Source organism: Diabrotica undecimpunctata, chromosome 9 (genome assembly GCF_040954645.1).
Source record: "Diabrotica undecimpunctata isolate CICGRU chromosome 9, icDiaUnde3, whole genome shotgun sequence".
NCBI classification, from domain to species: Eukaryota; Metazoa; Arthropoda; class Insecta; order Coleoptera; family Chrysomelidae; genus Diabrotica; species Diabrotica undecimpunctata.
The window spans coordinates 25019716-25038282 of NC_092811.1; the positions used below are offsets into that span (position 1 = coordinate 25019716).

At 33.2% G+C, this 18567-nt stretch overlaps 2 protein-coding genes across 3 annotated transcripts in view; one reads left to right on the forward strand and one right to left on the reverse strand.

The window, feature by feature from the left end:
- The window catches only part of ena (ENAH actin regulator enabled), a 206059-nt gene that overhangs the window by 10512 nt on the left and 176980 nt on the right, over positions 1-18567 (forward strand). Inside the window, exon 2 of one of the 2 annotated variants that reach the window (XM_072542983.1) lies at positions 7334-7372. The exons of the other annotated variant lie outside the window; for it this stretch is intronic. Coding sequence (XP_072399084.1) covers positions 7334-7372 — 39 coding nt within the window. The remainder of the gene's footprint in view (positions 1-7333; positions 7373-18567) is intronic. 2 annotated transcript variants of the gene reach the window in all.
- LOC140451545 (uncharacterized) lies at positions 11858-14595 on the reverse strand. Its single transcript, XM_072545410.1, has 2 exons — positions 14457-14595; positions 11858-14083 (listed from the first exon to the last, which is right to left on the reverse strand). The coding sequence occupies exons 1-2, from the start codon at positions 14459-14461 to the stop codon at positions 12034-12036; spliced, it is 2055 nt and encodes a 684-aa protein (XP_072401511.1). The 5' UTR covers positions 14462-14595; the 3' UTR covers positions 11858-12033.

Consider the following 18567-nt stretch of genomic DNA (forward strand, 5'->3'; position numbering starts at 1 on the left):
TTATCTAGACATTTCTGCCGGCTTCGATCGGAACGCTGGTGTATTATTCAATCCTCATCTGGAAAGTTCCAATAGCAGGTATAAGCGGGGACCCGTGTTTTCAGCTTAGGGTGACTCACATTTATCGTAACAATATCATTGCCTACATTGTTTCTAAATAAGTTTTTTGGATATCTTGTACCACAATGGAATTATTGACCGATGTCGCACTAAAACTCACCCTGTATATGCTAAAAAATCATAATTTAAAAGAAAAAATCTCGAAAATACATTTATTCCATAATTTTGCTCTTGTATACGTATATATATATATATATATATATATATATATATATATATATATATATATATATATATATATATATATATATATATATATATTAAACTAATATAACTTCAAATTTTCAAATTATGGATTCTGTATGGAATATAATATACCTAGTAGTTTAATTATCCACTATGTATTCTATCCCTTGAAAGCGCCAACCCTTATGGGACTCAAACGTATTTATTGACCATACTTAGTTTACATGTAAACAATCAGCGAGCCCTTCCCACACATAACCTACTTTTCAACTCGATATTTTGAATAATTTCTGTACTAAATAGAAAAGTTCACTTGCTCTGCAAAGTCACATTCGAAGTGCGTGCAAAAGGTCTGTCGATTTCGAATTGTTTCTGTATCTAAGAACGTTATTGTGGTATAATAATATCAAAAAAGTTTAATTTCTTCAAGAATATCATTTTACCAATTTGTGAATAATTAAAATATCGTGAAAAACATTTCGATTAAGTATCGACTAAAGTGACGTCGTGAAAAGTGAAAATAATGTACGCTACCATTAGAAAGTCTCGTAGGTAAGATCAATGTTTAAGGGTGGACTTTTGTATTTTTTCGGGATTATGTAGATGTACAAGGATTATTTTCCCACTATATAATTACTATTATATAGTTAGTTTGTTTACCTTCTTTAGTTTGTACTGATTCTTTGTTCTCAAGCTTAGTTATAAATAATTTCATCATCATCTTGGACAGACCTTAGGGACGTTTACTGCACTGGACTGTTCTATTTTATGCGTGGATTTTCCAGTTTGAGGCACTGATCAACCTGGTTTAATTAAACTGAGGCTTGGTTTGTCCAGTTTTCACATTCCCACCTGCTGCGCAATTGTGATTCATTCTCGACTAATAAGTCTGGGCTACGTGTTCTGCTTGCAATAGACGGTTTTAATTGATCAAACAATATCATCTTGTCTACTCAACTTATACTAGTATTTATGTTCGGTTATTCTAAGGCATATATGTGCCTCTATGTTCCCGATTCACACAAAATTGCTTCAAAGATTTTGCTGGTACCTTAATCCTTCCCAACAATTGTTGCTTTTTAAAACAACCATTCTCTCTACACTACTGTCACAACACTCCCTCCAAAAGAATTTTTCAGCCCCCTATTGTTAACATCATATCTTTTATACCTCACTATTTCATTATTTTACAATCTTCACGTTTACGTCATATTCCTGTCCATTCTTTTTTCTTTTACTAGTTCTCTGTCTTTTCATATATCTACCATCCACTCATTAGTTCTAAACTCAGTAAAGATTTAAACACAATCCAGCAATTCATCAGAATTCACTTTCTCCCACTTTACCTAAACCCTTAATCAACCACTGATCCTCCCTCTCTTAGTCAACAACTTAGTACACCATACTCAAAAATAAAATTTCAGGCTTTTATGTATCGAATTTAATATAACCAAAATATATTTTGTTCAGGGTGCTAGATGCTTTAAGCATGAAGGACCTCTATCATCTCTAATTTTGTTGATTAACTCATTCATTTCCCTTTAACCCACTCTCCTTTATTCTTTAGTCATTCCATTTACTTTTATTCCTGCCAAGTCTCTAAGGATCTCAGTCTTTCAAAAAAAAAAAAAAATTTTTTTTAAATTTAATCACATATATTATAACTTTAATTCCTTCAGCCGGAAGATTTTCAATCCCTTTTCTCAATCTATTGGACTCACTTATATTAAAAATTTTTACGATACAAGCAGTATTAAACAATTTCATCTACATACGAAGTCTTACATTAGCTACAAATATATACTATTTATTTTTCCTTGTCCTAGATGTAAGCAACATAAAAGGACATTTCCATATATTTCAGCTAATTCGTCACAAATTACACCTTTTAGACCACACCCCGTACGATAAAGAGTAACATAAGCTGCCTAATGCATACGTCATCCTCTTAAACATGGCCTTCAACAACACCAGTAATTTACATCTTTTATATCCAATATTAAATAATTATAGAAAAATTTTTAAATCCCAACACCTGGATTGCTGTTATCATTTTAACATCATCAAAGTTTTTTAATCTTTTGGCTGTAGTAATATAATGTTTAACTAACACTGTTTCATGGTTCATTGACATTTTGTTTTTGACACCGTTCATGGGTATTTTATCAATCAGTTGCCAGCCGTAGTCCGTTTGAAGAGGTTTACTCTCCGGACACTGGAACTCACTTAAGCATGGGTGTATGTTACCTGAAGTAAAATCTAATTAAAATATTAAACATCATATAAAATTTTCAACATCATGTACAATCTTTGGTAACACATTTCATTTTAAAGGGTTTTTTACCCAAATATTTTGGTGGCTCAGGCATGGTAACCTGTAAGTATAACCATTTTATTGTTTTTTTTTAACCTTAGTCAAAATTTTAAACCACGTTTGCTGTAATTAAATGGTTTATACTTATTTTAGGTATTTTAACCTGATGATGGAACAGTTGTTCCGAAAACGTTCGTGCTTGTAATGTTGCCCTTTTAAGGGTTTTTATAAAATAAAATATACCCACATACAAAAATTACTTTGTCTAATTTCAGGTGGTGCATGATGATTCCGTTTCTTTTTCTTCAAAATGGGAGGTGGTGTACCAAACGAAGGTCTACTTCGTTTATTTTCTTTCTGCGTTCCCAAATTTATTAATGCTCTTTCAATACTTGCTTTAAATTCAAGCAGATTTTTTTTTGATTTCCGTTTTTCTTGTACAAAATCCATGCATTTACAACAAGAGCATCCACAAAATGCATAAAAACTCTTATGTACCAGCGTTTGTTTCTTCTCCTTAGAGGATACAGGGTCAACAACTGGTCCATCAGGCCTACTTCTCCTATGTTTTTGTTATAAAACTGAACAGAAAATGGTCTATTCACTTTTATAATAGTAGTCTTAGTAGATTTACATCAGCGTTTTGTTTTATTCTGAGGTTCTATTCCAGCACAATTAGAAGCAATATAAATAGTCCTGTTGTCTAGCCATTTAGAAACAATTATATTGCCACCTTCAGTACTTGCAACAGATGAAGTTCCCCTACCCTCTTATTTTTTTGTTTATCTGTTTTCATAACAAAATTACAATTTTGTAGTCGATTCAATCGGAGAGTTCCTGTCGCCCATATATCTCTTTTCTTCGATAATTGGAAGTGAGCAAAATAAATTATCAAAAATTACTTTATGATTGATTCTCTGTAAGTCGTTAGTTAGACGCAAAACTACATCAGCGCACGCTACAAGTTTACTAATTTGACTTCTGTCTCCCGAAGCTCCTTGGTAAATCTCAAAACGATACATATATCCACTAATTCCAGCTCTTACCCAAACTTTGACTCCCTACTTTTTAGGTTTTTTTGGCAAGTATTGCTTTATACCTAATTTTCCTTTTAGTGGAATAATTTGCTCATCAACTAATTGGTATTCCTCTGGATCTGTGGCACCTAACAAGTTTTTCTGAATTTTATCCAAAAATGGTCGGATTTTTCGCAATTTGTCCGTGTTATTTTGATTTAAATTATCATTATTTACGAAATGTAAAAACCTCAAAATAGATTCAAATCTATTAATAGGCATAGCATCTGCAATAATGTCCATCCTCAGGCCATTATCACTTGACCAGTAAAGCCGTAGTCTGTGATATCTGATGTACGCCATCACTAAATTTATTCCCAAGAAAGCATATAACTCATATTTTGTAAAGCCGAAATTTTAATTTATTGTTTTGGCCAGCATATATATTGGTCTGAAAGACGATATCATCCATTATGTCTGTGGTGAGGTGAACAGTGATAAAAAATATTCAATCGGATTGTTTCCTTGAACATGAATATTTTCTGTTCCTCTAAACTGTGACAAAGTTACTGGCCCATACATGCTGTTATTATTGCACCATTTCCTGTCTTTTTTCTCGGCCTTTTTTGGGGTTTTCTCTTGATTTTTATGTTTTTGATGAAAATGCCAAAATACGCTGAGCTAATGCAATGTCATCGTCACTGTTTTCTAGCTGTATTTCTTCTAAGTCACTTTCAACAATTTGGTCTTCAGCCGCTACATGTTCGAGCGAATACGTCTCTTCGTCATTGTAATCAGATTCCAAATCTGAACCTTCTGGTAAATCATAAATAATGTCATCATTGTCAATACCTATAAATTCTTCATTTTCTGGTAAACATCAACGTGATTCATCCCTATTGTCGTCTTCATCAGAAAAACGTACTGTCTGAAATAGAATAAAATTTCCCATTGAAGAAGTAATATGTCAATAAATAAAATTTATTTATTTCCACTAAAATAATATAATAAGTACATAAAAAAATGCCCTCGAAAATCCCTAAATAAATATTAAATCTTTGACAAGCAAATAACAAAAAATATGTGAACAAGAAACCTACTACCCCTCTGAAAATTATACTCATAAAACATACCACAAGAGTGGAATTCTAAGTTACATATTGCATGATGTCCACTCTAGTGTAGGTACATGACTTTTACTGTGATATTTTCAGTGAGTTTTTCAATTATTTTGAAATTATAACAAAGGCTAATTCTGTAAAGTACATAATTATCGCGCCATCGCGGTCAAGTGATTTATAAATACAAACATAAACAAACTTTGACTTTCAAAATAAATATTGTAGATGGCGGTAGCAGTTACTTGAAAGGGATTTCATGCATTTTGCACAAGTTTCATAGAATTAAAATATATTTTTTGGAGTTAAAAAAATCTGTGCACTGAAGCGAACTCAATGCATGAGAGGGTTAAAATCGATATATCCTCATTCTCTAAGAACCGTACTAAACTCTAACCACTCTAAGGATATATTATATTTAGTGGATTAAGTCCTTCATCATCATCATCACGTAGCGCTACAACCCTAGGTGGGTCTTGGCTGACTGTACAACTTTTTTCCAATTTGTTCGGTCTTCGATCAACCTAGGGTCAAATGTAATGTTCATTTTCCGGAGATCTGCTTGGATGTTATCTCTCCATCGCATTCTGGGACGTCCGAGTGGTCTTTTGCCTGTGGAAATCTCCTCCCATACCAGTTTTACAAGTCTCTCGTTATGCAGTCTGTGCACGTGGCCTGTCCATCTTAGTCACTGTGATTTAATTTCTTGGACAATCTCGGCGTCATTGTAGAGTGCTTTTAATTCGATATTGGTTCTGATCTTATACTGGTTTGTGGTGATGTCATGGTGAGGTCCGAAAATTTTTCCAAGTATTTTTCGTTCAAAGCGTCTGAGGTTTTCTTCGTTTGCTTTTTTATGGTCCACGTTTCGCATCCGTATGTAATTACAGGTCTGACGATGAATTTATAGATTTTAATCTTTGAACTTCTTGTAAGGTGTTTTGATTTTATGAGCTTATCCAATGCGAATAGACAGCGGTTTGCAGATTGGATTCTGCCTTTATTTCTTCAGTAACATCGTTGTCAGCTGTGATTACGGCCCCCAGATACCTAAAACGTTGTACTCTTTCGAAATTGAAGGTGTTGACCGTCACATTTTGTCCTATTATGTATTTTCGTGTTGTTCTATTTATACACATATATTTCGTCTTCTCTTCATTAATCTTCAGCCCTACTTCACTTGTTGCTCCTTCCACCTTGTTGAAGATGTCTTTCGTGGATAAAATCTATGTCATCTGCATATGCGAGTAATGGCATAAGACCTTGAACCGATATCAATTCTGTTTTTATTTCGGCCGACCTCATGACTTTCTCTAATACAAGGTTAAAAGTAGTGGAGATAACGCATCACCCTGTTTGAGTCCACTGTTGATTTCAAAGCTGCCAGATAGTTTATTATTTACACGTACTTTAGGTATTCCATCCTCCATACAGACTTTGGTCATCCGAATGAGTTTCTTTGGTATTGAGAACTCCGCCATGGTATTCCATACTTGGCTTCTTTCTACGCTATCTAATGCCTGTCGAAAGTCTATGAAAAAATTGTGTATGGGTCTGTTATACTCCCATCCCTTTTCTAGAAGTTGTCTCAGCGTGAATAGTTGATCTATTGTTGATCTGTTTGCCCTAAAACCGGCTTGATATTCGCCTAGGACATTTTCAGCATAAAGGATTAGTCTACTAAGAATTATGTTTGAGAGGGTTTTATATGCCGTGTTTAGGCGTGAAATTCCTCTATAATTCGCCCATTTTGTTTTGTCCCCTTTTTTGTGGATAGACACTATTATGTTTTCATTCCATCGTGCTGTTATCCTTTCTTCTGACCATGTGCGTTATTAGCTGGTGGATTTGGCGATGTATTTTGTTTGTCCCATATTTCAGAAGTTCTGCTGGTATCTCGTCCGTACCCGGCGCTTTGTGATTTTTCAGCTTATTTAAGGCCTTTTGGGTTTCTTCAAGGAAGGGATTTTTGACGGGCAAGTCCGCTGTGATATAGATCTGTTCTTTGTGCTGTTCTTCCTGTATGATGTTTAGAAGGTCCCTAAAATACTCTTTCCATTATTCAGTTACTTCTTTACCGTCGATTGTCATACGGCCTTGAGTGCCTCTCAGTGTATGGATGGAATTGGTTCTATGTCCTCTTTTCTCAGAGGAAATTGCTTTATAGAATTCTCTGGAGCCTGGTTTGGGCCGGTCTCTCTCCATAGCTTCATATTTTTGTTGTTCATAGTTTATAGTTCATAGACCCCTCTTTCGCTGGCCATTTAATTTACTTGACCGGAACCTCATCATTTACACATGAACTTTTTTAAGTTTCAGCAGATAACGAGAGCATTAGATATATTGTCATTGCTCTGTTGTTTTGAAAACATTTAATTTGATGGTAATTTACTGAATTTCCTACACATTTTCTCTTTAAATCGGAGAAATGGCCAAAATAGTTTAGACAACAATATATATTTTGCATAATTCGGCAACTTTGCTTAATAATATAAGGAACTGTAAATAATTTTTATGCTTTTAGTTTAGATTATTATCTATTTCTGTATATTTGTTTGTTAATTAAGACATTTTTTCAGTATTGCTGAAATGAGTTCATCACAAGAAGTTAGACGAAGGTACTTTTTGCTTAGATCTATTTTTATATATTTTAGCTGTTACCCTTTTTAATTTTTATTTTTGATCGTGTACTACCCCAACCCCTTTTTATAGTTTAAAATATCATTTATTAATTTAAATTTGTGAATGTGTATAGCAAATTTAGACTAGTATTTTAATGGGAAGTTACCTCAGTCTATCTGCGAAAAAATCATCCATTTCACATAAAAATCCTATACAGGCTGTAGAAGGTTCTAAAAAGTATATAAGGGTTAGCTAATGACAAATCCTAAAAGAAGTACAGCTGATTTTGCTTTGTTTTTTTTTTAAACAAGCGTAAACAGTGAAAAGTTATTTTTTGCCTATAAAACGTTTCTTATACATTGTAGAGAAAAATGGTTCAATTAAAAGTTGTACATCATAAAATGTTCTTTAATATCGAGACAAAATTAAAATACATAAAAAATTGACCGAGATAAATACAAAAAAAAACCTTAATTTTGCACTAATTTATAAATGTTAATATTTTTTTTTTGAATATGGACATGTAATGTAACTACTTGAAATTATGGCAATTAATGATTTATTCAAGTGTTCTAAATATCAGCTAGATCGACCTAATAGTTAATCGATTCTTTGAGACTTCAATTTTAAGATGAAATAAAAAAAAATTAACATTTTATCAAAATTGGTATTACAAGATCGTTTAAAAAAGGGCTGACTTTTTAGCTTATAAACATATATAATAACTTTGATATTTTGTGTCAGGCGGTTGTAAGTAGGTTCACTGAAAAGATGGTGAAAAAACACAATCCCAAAAAAAAAGAAACTTCTATTGCCAATAGAAACTAAGATAGCGTATTTTCTTAAAATCATATTTACATTGTTTTTTAACATTAAGAGCTGAAAATAAAACAGGTTTTCAGTGAAGATCTTGATTTTATGAATGTCAAAGTGATCGTACTGGTACAATAACACCACGTTAAAGTGGAGAAGAGAACTTTTCGAGCTCCGTTGTTGTCGTACTTTTTCTTCAACATCTCCGTAACTAGTTATATCTATTCCCAGATATCTAAACCTTGCTTCCTGCTTTATTATTTTTCCATCAATTTCGATTTTACATCGTAGTGGGTATTTAGATGTTGTCATACATTTGGTTTTTTCTGCTGATATTATCATATTGTATTTCTTGGCTGTTATATTGAAGATATATTTGAAGTGATATTTTCATAGTACTAGTTTTAACCTTTTCCCTGCTATTAATTGTCCTTAATTTAGTAGGTTACTTAAATAACGATAATTAATTTTCTTGTGATTTTTTGACACTTCGTTACGTTGATTAGAAGATGATTCCAAAGATCCATTCATTGATTTTAGTGTATTTTTATATAATACTCCCGCATGTCGTCTGTTAAGCATTCTGGCGATAATGCAATATCGTTTACAAAACTCTTAGTTTCATCATTAAGAGATAATTGAGATACTTTTACATTTAAATTTTCTCTTTTGTTTCATCTTCACAATCGGAATTGTTTGGTTTTTCCTGCTGGTCTTTTTGCAAAATAGTTTCGAACATAAATTTCTATAGATGTTTCTGGAGATTAAGCAGAAAATGATGACGATTTTTGTAATTGTTCTCCATCTACGGTTAAAAATTTATCCAACAATCTTTATTTTTTTTTCACTTTATCTCAAAATCTGCTTTTCGTTTTTTTTTTCACTTCCACTTATACGTTGAACATTCATTTTAAAGACTACGTACTAAAAAGAAATAAGAAAATGATCTTCAATTAAGTTTATTTTTACTCAATATTACAATCAAAATCACAATTTGTGGAATTTTATCTTATTTATGATTTTACAAATATATTAATAATAGAATACTTTTATAAAAACTTGCATTTTTATTTTATCTATTCTAGAAAGTATTAATTATTATTCAAAAACAACATACATTATATTATAGGATGATAACATTTAGGAGACATCATTAATAAAAGCGTGCCAATACTAGCATTTGCAGATGATGTTGATATAATCGCAAGATCAAGAAGAGAAATAATAGAGGCATACAACCAAATAGAACGAGCTGCGCAAAATAGTGGTCTTAAAATCAATCAGACCAAAACAGAATATATGCAGGTAAGTAAAACCGCAGAAATAAGGCAGTCACAAAATATAACAATAGGAGAATACAACATAGAGGAGGTAAAAAACTTTATATACTTGGGATCCCTAGTCACGTTTGATAATAACGTTACAGAGGAAGTGAAGAGGCGAATATTTATTGCAAATAAATGTTACCATGGCTTAATTAGGCAACTAAGATCAGATAACGGTGCAAGAAAAACAAAATGCCAAATATATAAAACCCTAATAAGACCGGTACTCATCCTTCGAAAGAAAAATCTTGCGATACATATATAAGGGCACAAAAGAAAACGGAATATGGCGAAGAAGATACAACTCTGAACTGTACAAAATATACCAGGATCCGGATATTATAACATTCTGAAATGATATTTATTTAACTGTTGTCTTTATTCAATTTATAATGTCTTTATTAAATGGTTCTTATTTTAATTTATTAAAAAGCACGATAATTTATATAAGTTTATTAATCACTAAGAATACATAAGTAATTTATTTTAGGCGAACGTAACAATTAAAATCGCGGCCGCGGGTCTTCAGATATTAACTGTCCCTCTTCCAAATAAAATGTCCTGTTATATACCCAGTACCGTTAGACTCGAAAAGTCGACGGCCCTCTCGACTAGACAGAGCGGCGAAATGGTCTCTCAAAACTGGTATATACATCGGCTCGTCTCTAGAAGGTTCGAATTGTTGTTTTTATAACAACAGGGGGACCCATCGTGTGTCAGGTAGGCATTACCTGAATCGGATGATTCATCATAATTCGGGTCTAGAGGCTTCTGGTAAACAAACGCCGAAATTTCTACAACAAAACAGAATTAGTCATAATATTTAGGGTCGGAATTTATCGTAACAATTCATTAAAATAGGACGGCTGCGTTGGATAGGACATGTAGAAAGAATGGAAGAAGGCGAAATACCAAACAAAATATTTAAACAGATGCCAGTATAAAAAAGAACAAGAGGAAGACCGAAATTGAGATACTTAGAACAAATAGAAAATGATATAACAACCTTAAAAATAAAAAACTGGAGAAAAAAGCACGAAGCAGATCAGAATGGAGAAGAATCCTGGAACAGGCCAAGACCCAAAAAGGGTTGTCGAGCCAGTGATGATGATGATGAACATTCAGAAGACACTGACTTTAAATAACTACGTTTAACAAAAAGGATGTTAGTAACAGCAAAGATGAAAACACTTAAAAAATTAATGGTAAGACACTATGGGACAGAGCTAGAAGTACAGATATACGACGTAGATGCAAGGTGGAGAACATCGAGAACTGGGTAAGAAATAGAAGAGTAGAATGGAGCGATCATATAAGCTGAATGACAACAAATATAGTAGTAAAGACGGTAAGAGACGGTTTCCCAATAGGAAGACCACGAAAACGATGAACGACTGGAGGCACATTGAAAAACATTCAGAGTCATGTCTATGTACAAAGAAGAAGACTTTTTAACCGTGTGCATACTAAAGGCTCGATCGTATTTACACACATCGACAATCGCGGGTGTGGTTGCATAAGCACGGGACCGCTTGTCCATTGGTAATTGTAGACTTTATCAATCAACGATTAGGCATAATTTCGATAAGTTTCAGCAATAATTATGAATATCACGTTTCTCTGTTAAATAAAAATTAATAACCTAATTTTCGGGCCACAGGAATACCGGCACTATGCACGTGCCTAGGTTGCCTAGGCCTTAGTCCGCCCTTGTCTGCGTGTCATAGAAGTTTACCCTTCAATTAGAAGTTCCATTCTAAAAAAAAACCGGGCTATATACCATCTATAAAATGGATCATAAAATTTAGATCTTCGCTTATAATCTGTTCAATTTTTAGCTCTATGTTAATATATCTATTGTTTATAAACAAAGGAAATATGATTTTAAGAACAAAAATTGCCATCTTGGTTTCTATTGGTCATAGAAGGTTCTGGTTTTTTTAAGATTGTGTTTTTTCACACTGTCTTCAGTGGGACTACTTACAAGCGCGTGACATACAAAATATCGAAGTTATAAATGTTTATAAGCTAAAGGCAACCCTTTCTCAAATGGTTTTTTTAATAACAATTTTGATAAAATGTTGAGTTTTTTATATAGGGTAGGTGGGGGTAAAAGTCCGCACTTTATATATATGCAATATTTGCCACACTTTTGATTGCAGTATACATATTAAATTTGTCAGGCCATTAGGATAACTAATGCCCTTAGCTCTAAATATAAAACAACAGCTAAACAGCTGTAAGAAAAAAAACTATAGCGGAAAGTACAATATTTTACAAATCGGATTCTTGCCCCATTAATTGGGGCAAAAGTCCGCATAGCGGATCTTTGCCCTCTTTGAATAAAAATAATTTTATAAAAATAAAAATTAACAACGTATCAAATAAAAATCTTTATTTTGTCAAAAAACATGATCTAAAAACTTATAAACATACAAACAAGTAAATATATGACCTAAACACAAAAAGATAAAAAATAAAAGAAATTTTTAAAAGCTGAAACACTTTTTAGGTTACAACTAGTGCAACATTAAATCACTTAAATCGGTTGAAAAGCTCACAAAGTCCTTAAATCTAGCAGAACTGCCTAGCAATGGCTTGGAAAGTTTCCTTATAATGTCTGTCTTGTTAACAAAAAACTCTTCTTCAGTTTCTGAAAAACGCATTGTATTGGGTGCCCTTCTATAATAAATACCACTGTAACCCTCATCTACTATTACAGTAATTCGCATAACATACATTCGAAATGAGTCCTTGGTTTTGCCGTAAACTTTTACTATAGCAAACTCTCCTGGACTTAATTCGGATAATTCATTATCAGCATCACTTTCAGAAAAACTTGAATTGCTGCTACTATCATGAAGTGATATTTGCGCGTCCGAGTCAGAAGAATATTCATATTCCTTTTTATTTAGTATATTTTGTTTTTCTTCAAATACTTTTCTTACTGTATTTTTATTTTCCTTAATGCTTTCCTTCCTTTTTTTCTCGTTTATTTTGTATTTCTTCTCCAGCTCTGAGATTTCCATTTGCTCTTTATGTGGAGTAGATGTCAGAAGTGTAGATTTCAATCCTTTTCTTGTTCGTTTTCTCTTTTTTGTTAGTTTTGGCAACGGAATGATATCTGACGGTAACGTAGTAGACATTTCATTTTTCGAGCTTCCGGGTTTTGATTCCCGGTTACTTGAAATGCTAGCTCTATCTGGTAGATTTTCAACATTTCGTTCTTCTGCTTCACCACTTGCTTCTTCTGCTTTACTATTTAGTTCTTCTGCTTTGTCATTTTCCTGACTTTTGTCTTCGTCAAATACAATTCTTAATTGTGTATCTTTATTATTTCGGTCAAGATCATCTACTTCTTCTTGCTCTTGTTCAGTTACTGAAGAAGGTAAAAAATCTTCTTCAGTAAAGATATTTTCATCTAAAGGGAAAATACCTGTCATTTTAAATCCATTAACAGCTTTTTCTATAGTAGCAGTTTTCTCATAGGCCTGCTTAAATAATCCAGCGACGTGGTATTCTGTGACTACTTGACCGGGATTAGATGTGGTCCAATTATCACACAAATCATCATAGTAAGCTTTTAATGGCCTAAAAAAGTTTCTGTCCAGTGGTTGAGTTCGATGGCTGCTATGAGGTGGGAGGCCGAGCAAATGGATGTTATTATTTTTTGCGTAAGTGATGGCTTCTAGAGTGGTATGGGATATGTGGTTATCCAAAATTAATAGCACTGGGCTTTCAGCGGAAGGATTTGTATATTTGCGAAAGTGCTCCAAAAATTGAAGAAACTTAACGGAATTCATGTATCCAGAATCAGTTACAGCCAAAACAGAACCAGTTGGAGCGTCCTTTATCAAAAGAGGATTTAGTCTTTTGCGTGCGAAAATAAAGAATGGTGGAACATAGTGTCCTGTTGCACTCATAGAACATGCAGCTGTCACAGTTCTTCCTTGCTCTGCAGCTACATTTTTTGCTACTTCTTTTTTTCCAGTGGGAGCAACATGTTTAGGTAATTTATTTGGCACTGTTTGTAGACCAGTCTCATCCATGTTGTAGATTTTATTCGCTGGAAATTTATATTTCTCCAAGACAGATTTTAAATTTTGAAAATACTGTGTCAATTGATGTTTGTTGAACCCCATGGTCCTAGCTACACTGGTTTTTCGTGGTGTACGTAGTGAAAGGCGGTTTCGTTTCATAAAATTTCTAGTCCAATCTCTACCTGCTAGTTTTGATTGCTTAGAAAATTGATGCTGAATACCATTTCGTTCTGCAAACTGATATGCCAGAAAACGAAGCGATTTTAGGGTGAGCCCATAGAAACGTAAGTCTAAAGCTTTACAATGGTCCACTATTTGCTTTTCCTGTTCTGGAGTAAATACAGGTCGAAATCTACCCAAGAAATTAACGCTTCTGTCCGCTTTTAGCCTCTTTCGAATGGTAGATTCATCATAGCCAAGAGTTCTACCTATTTCTCGTGTTGATAGACCCCTTTCCTTTAAATGTTTAGCCTGCATAAAAACATCGTCTGTAAATGGTCTTAGGTTCTCATTTTTTCTCTTGTACGTCCTAAAACAAAAACGTAATTTTTACAAACAAACAAACAAAAACGTAATTTATACAAACTTCTAAAAAAAACTTTATGAAATAAGTAAAATTCTAGATAATAAACAAAAACTTCCTTAATGAGGCAAAAATCCGCATGCGGATCTTTGCCCCTTCCGACATGCGGACTTTTACCCCAAAGTTCACTATTAATTTTAGCTAGGCTTGTTTGGAACAAACTAACCTCAAATTAAAGATTTTGTGTCTTAACATTATTTGCAATAAACCGGCTTACATAAATTAGTTAAAAGACTTTTTAGAAAAATAGTTTAACACATACAATCTTCAAAAGAATGAATAAAAAAATTAGATTAGAACAGCAAAATTTAAAACTTACCTCATATTTTCGTTAACTACCGCCGCACGAAACACGTGTATAATCTACAGCGCTGTTCGAAAGGTACTGACCGATCCATGTGTGAATCAAGTTAATATATTCGCTCTGTCATCTAGAAAGCGTGTGCGGATTCTTACCCCATGCGGACTTTTGCACCCTATCTTAAAATTGAAGCTTCAAATATTCGATTGCGATTTGCTAAATACATCCAGTGCCACTGTTTGGGCAGGTACAAATAGTTGTTTAAATAATCGCTCTTGGGATAAACAAATTTAGCACACTTCAAAAACTCAATAATTCCCATAATTTATTGTAGATATTGTAGCGAGATTAAATAAAACGAGCGGTTCTAATTTATATAAATATATTTATAAGTTTACAGCACGAAAATATCTTATCAACTAAACTCAAGTCATAACAGCGTTACATATACATAAAAGTTATTATGTACTAGAATTTTCTGGAGTAGTCCACCTCTAATTCGCCTCTTTGACGGCTCGATCTCTCCCGCGCTCGATATCGCTGGAAGCTTCTAGTTGCTTTCGAGATGCAACCGTTGCATGTGCCACGCCGAATGCATGTTCGTAACAATATATTACGTGTTATTATTCTTAAAACAAAGTTATTAACATTTATACATTATTGCAAGTATGAAGGTTTTTTGCAATTATCTCGGTTAATGGTTTATGTATTTTAATCTAAAGACTCGCAAATTAAAGAACTTTTTGAGATCTACAACTTTTATTTGAACCCCTTTTCTCTGAAATGTAGATATAAGAAACGTTTTATAAGCAAAAAATATTCTTTTCGCTTTTTGATTGTTTAAAAAAAGAAGCAAAATCCCTCAGTTATCCCTGATATACCTTTAAGAATCTGCAAAAATCTGGATTATTTCATCTGTTTTTTTTTACTGGCCTAAGTAACTATATTCGTTTAAAGGATAAAATCAGTATAGTCCATACGTGGCACTGTTACAAGTCAAATTACTGGTTTGTTGTCTAGGTACACTTTGTACAAAATTAAGAGCGTAGGAGCAAAATTTCGGACCGATGCTTTTTAAGTGCATCATTTTTTTCGAATTTTGGAAAAACTAATAAGAATTTTTAAAAAATTTAAACGCAGAATGAAAGATTACATTATTAGCGAGGGCCGAAAGTCCCTGAAAACTTCTATAATGTTTATTTTAGTATGTTAGAGGGGTAAAAAAAAGAGAAAATTAAGTGTGATTTTTAATTTCAAATATCTCATTCAAAAGAAACTTTTTGTTTATTCTAAGGGACTTTCGGCCCTCGATAATAATGTAATCTTTCATTCTGCATTTAAATTTTTCAAAAATATTTATTAGTTTTCTCAGGATTCCAAAAAAATGAATGCATTTAAAAAGCATTGGCCCGAAATTTTACGTCTACGCTCTTAAGCACCAGACCTAAAATTAACCAGATAAAAAGTATATTTTAGATTGTAGAGTTACTAAAACTCTCGGGTTGCTAAAACTGTTCGTTATTAACAATAAAAAAGAACAACAAAAACGGTTCATTTCGTAGTATTATATATTTTTTTATTCTGTATATTTTCGATAAATGGCAATTGTCGTTTTGACAGACGGAAAAAAGAAGATAGTTGAAGTTTTGACAGATGACAAATGATGTTAGCGAGTGTGGAGTGGGCGGAGCTTCAAAGACCAAAGTGCTCTGAAGTAGCTAATCTACTAAGGAACTATCCATTGGTTGATCAGATACAACAGCGTATTCCAGTCTAAGTAGCAGATTCATTTAGAATTTTAAATACTGCCTTAGTCTTTGTTTTTCTGTTTCTAACCAGGGCTCTAACCAGCGTCCACTAAAGCATTTCGACAGTAAAGCGAATGCGTGTTAACCGCTTATCTATCTGACCGCTAATTAGAATCTATAAGATCCGAATAAGACCCATAATAATACATGCAATGGAAATAGCCACAATTAACGAGAAAGAACAAATAAACTTAAAAATATTAATTTGCACCAAACATACCAAAGAAGATGAAAGAAGCAGCATTTAATTGAGAAAACAGTAAAATATATAAAAAACAAAACGATTAGAATGGATGGGAAATTCGGAAGATCGCTATTAGAAATAATTAATGGAATTACTAATTCTAAAAAGAGAAGACTGTAGAGAAGAACACCTGCAACTATTATTCAGCGTGTTTTAGCTATATATCTAGAATCCTAATGAATTGAAAAGTGTTGTTGATGATTGCAATGACTATTAATTAATTTAAGACTTAATGGTAAACATTTTCACTAAATTCTCTGTACACATTTTGGAATACAATGATTAAATAAAATCAGATCATTCTACACTATAGAACGTGGAAAAACAATATACAAATATAACCTAATGACAAACTAGCAAAATAAAAAATGCTGAACTAAGATGGTCTGAAATTGTAAGACACAGATCCACTGAAAAATTAAGAAAACTGTTATTTCTAACTAAAATGTATATATTTTTGTTTTCGGCGTTTTAGGTAAATTTTTACTTTTTTCCAAATATTCCAAAATCGATGTATATTCAGTAATTTCATTGGGAACAAAAATAAAAATCTCAATTTACTATTTCTACTCAGAACAAGCCATATATTAACATTCACGTTATACATACAATACTTCGAATCCCGAATAGTGCACCATATTTTAAAACCCATTTTTCCAAATTTATTTTTAATACCAACTGCAATTACCTTGCATGACCTTAATAATTACATAACCCATTTACTCGTCTATATGTTCATTAGATATGTTAAAAAGCGACCGTATTTCTTTCGTTCTTTCGCTAATTAACGTAATTTGTGATGTGCTGCATTTAAATGTAATTTCATTTTAATTGCGCATGACTCGTTCACAATACCATTTTGCATGTGTTAATGGATGTCGTTCGCACGCTAAATAATTTTATCTCTATTACTTTTTTTTGTCTCTGGAGGTAGGTACACGGTGAACAAGGTTTAAGGGAATAGTAGTTAAGTGCGGTTTGTAAGTGACACTGAACTAAAAAGATATTATTTATCCTTGAAGATATTAACACCAGATCATCTGCATATTATCTGCCACGAACCACGCTAGATTTTGATGGTATAATATTATTCATGGCAGTTAAAAATAGCGTTGCACTCATTACAGACCCTTGAGGTGTGCAATTTGCTTGATGTCTCATTGAAGATGTGCAGTGGTTACCCTTACTTAAACATTCTGTTGTTTAACAAAATTTGAAATGAAATTAATGATATTACCTCTAATATTCCATTTGTAAAGTGATCTGATATCATAACTCCATGCTGTATCAAATGCTTTGGTAATATCTATGAATACTGCAGTAGTTTCCTCCTTCTCCTCCTCCTCTATCCTTTATCCTTCGTAAGGATGTGGTAACGTTATGGAATTTGACGAATGGTTGCTATCCATTCTTCTCTCTCCTGGGCACGGTGTGCTGCCTCAGACAGAGAGTAACCGGTAGCGCACTTTATTTGGTCTGACCATCGGAGTGGCGATCTTCCTCGGGTTCTTTTACCATCTACCTTGCCTTCAACCACCAACCACTCCATGCCTTCCATTCGTCTGGTAATGTGTCCAAAGTATTTTGTCAATATATTTTGGTTGATGATTGTGGTAAGCCTAGTATTGATGTTGAGTTTTGTCAATATATTTGTGCGATGTGCTGTCCAGGGTATGCGCATCATTCTACGATATACCCATATTTCAAAGGCGTCGTGAGTCGGACTTTTTAATGGTCCAAGTTTCTGACGCATATGTAGCGATATGAAAGATAAGCATCCGTATTAGGCGCAGTTTCGTGTTCCTGCTTATGTCCGTATCTTTCCAGATTTTAGTAAGTTTGACCGTTGCTGATCTGGCCATTGTAAGGCGTCGACGTATCTCTTCTTCGCATCCACCATTGTTTGTGATAACAGAACCTAAGTAATTGAAACGGCTTACCACTTCAAACCCCGCTACGTTTCGTATTTCCGGCTGGTTATTTCTAATTCAATCGATTATCATTACCTTGGTCTTCTGTACATTAATTTTAAGTCCATATTCACGACTAATAGTATCTAGTCTGTTCATGATGTATT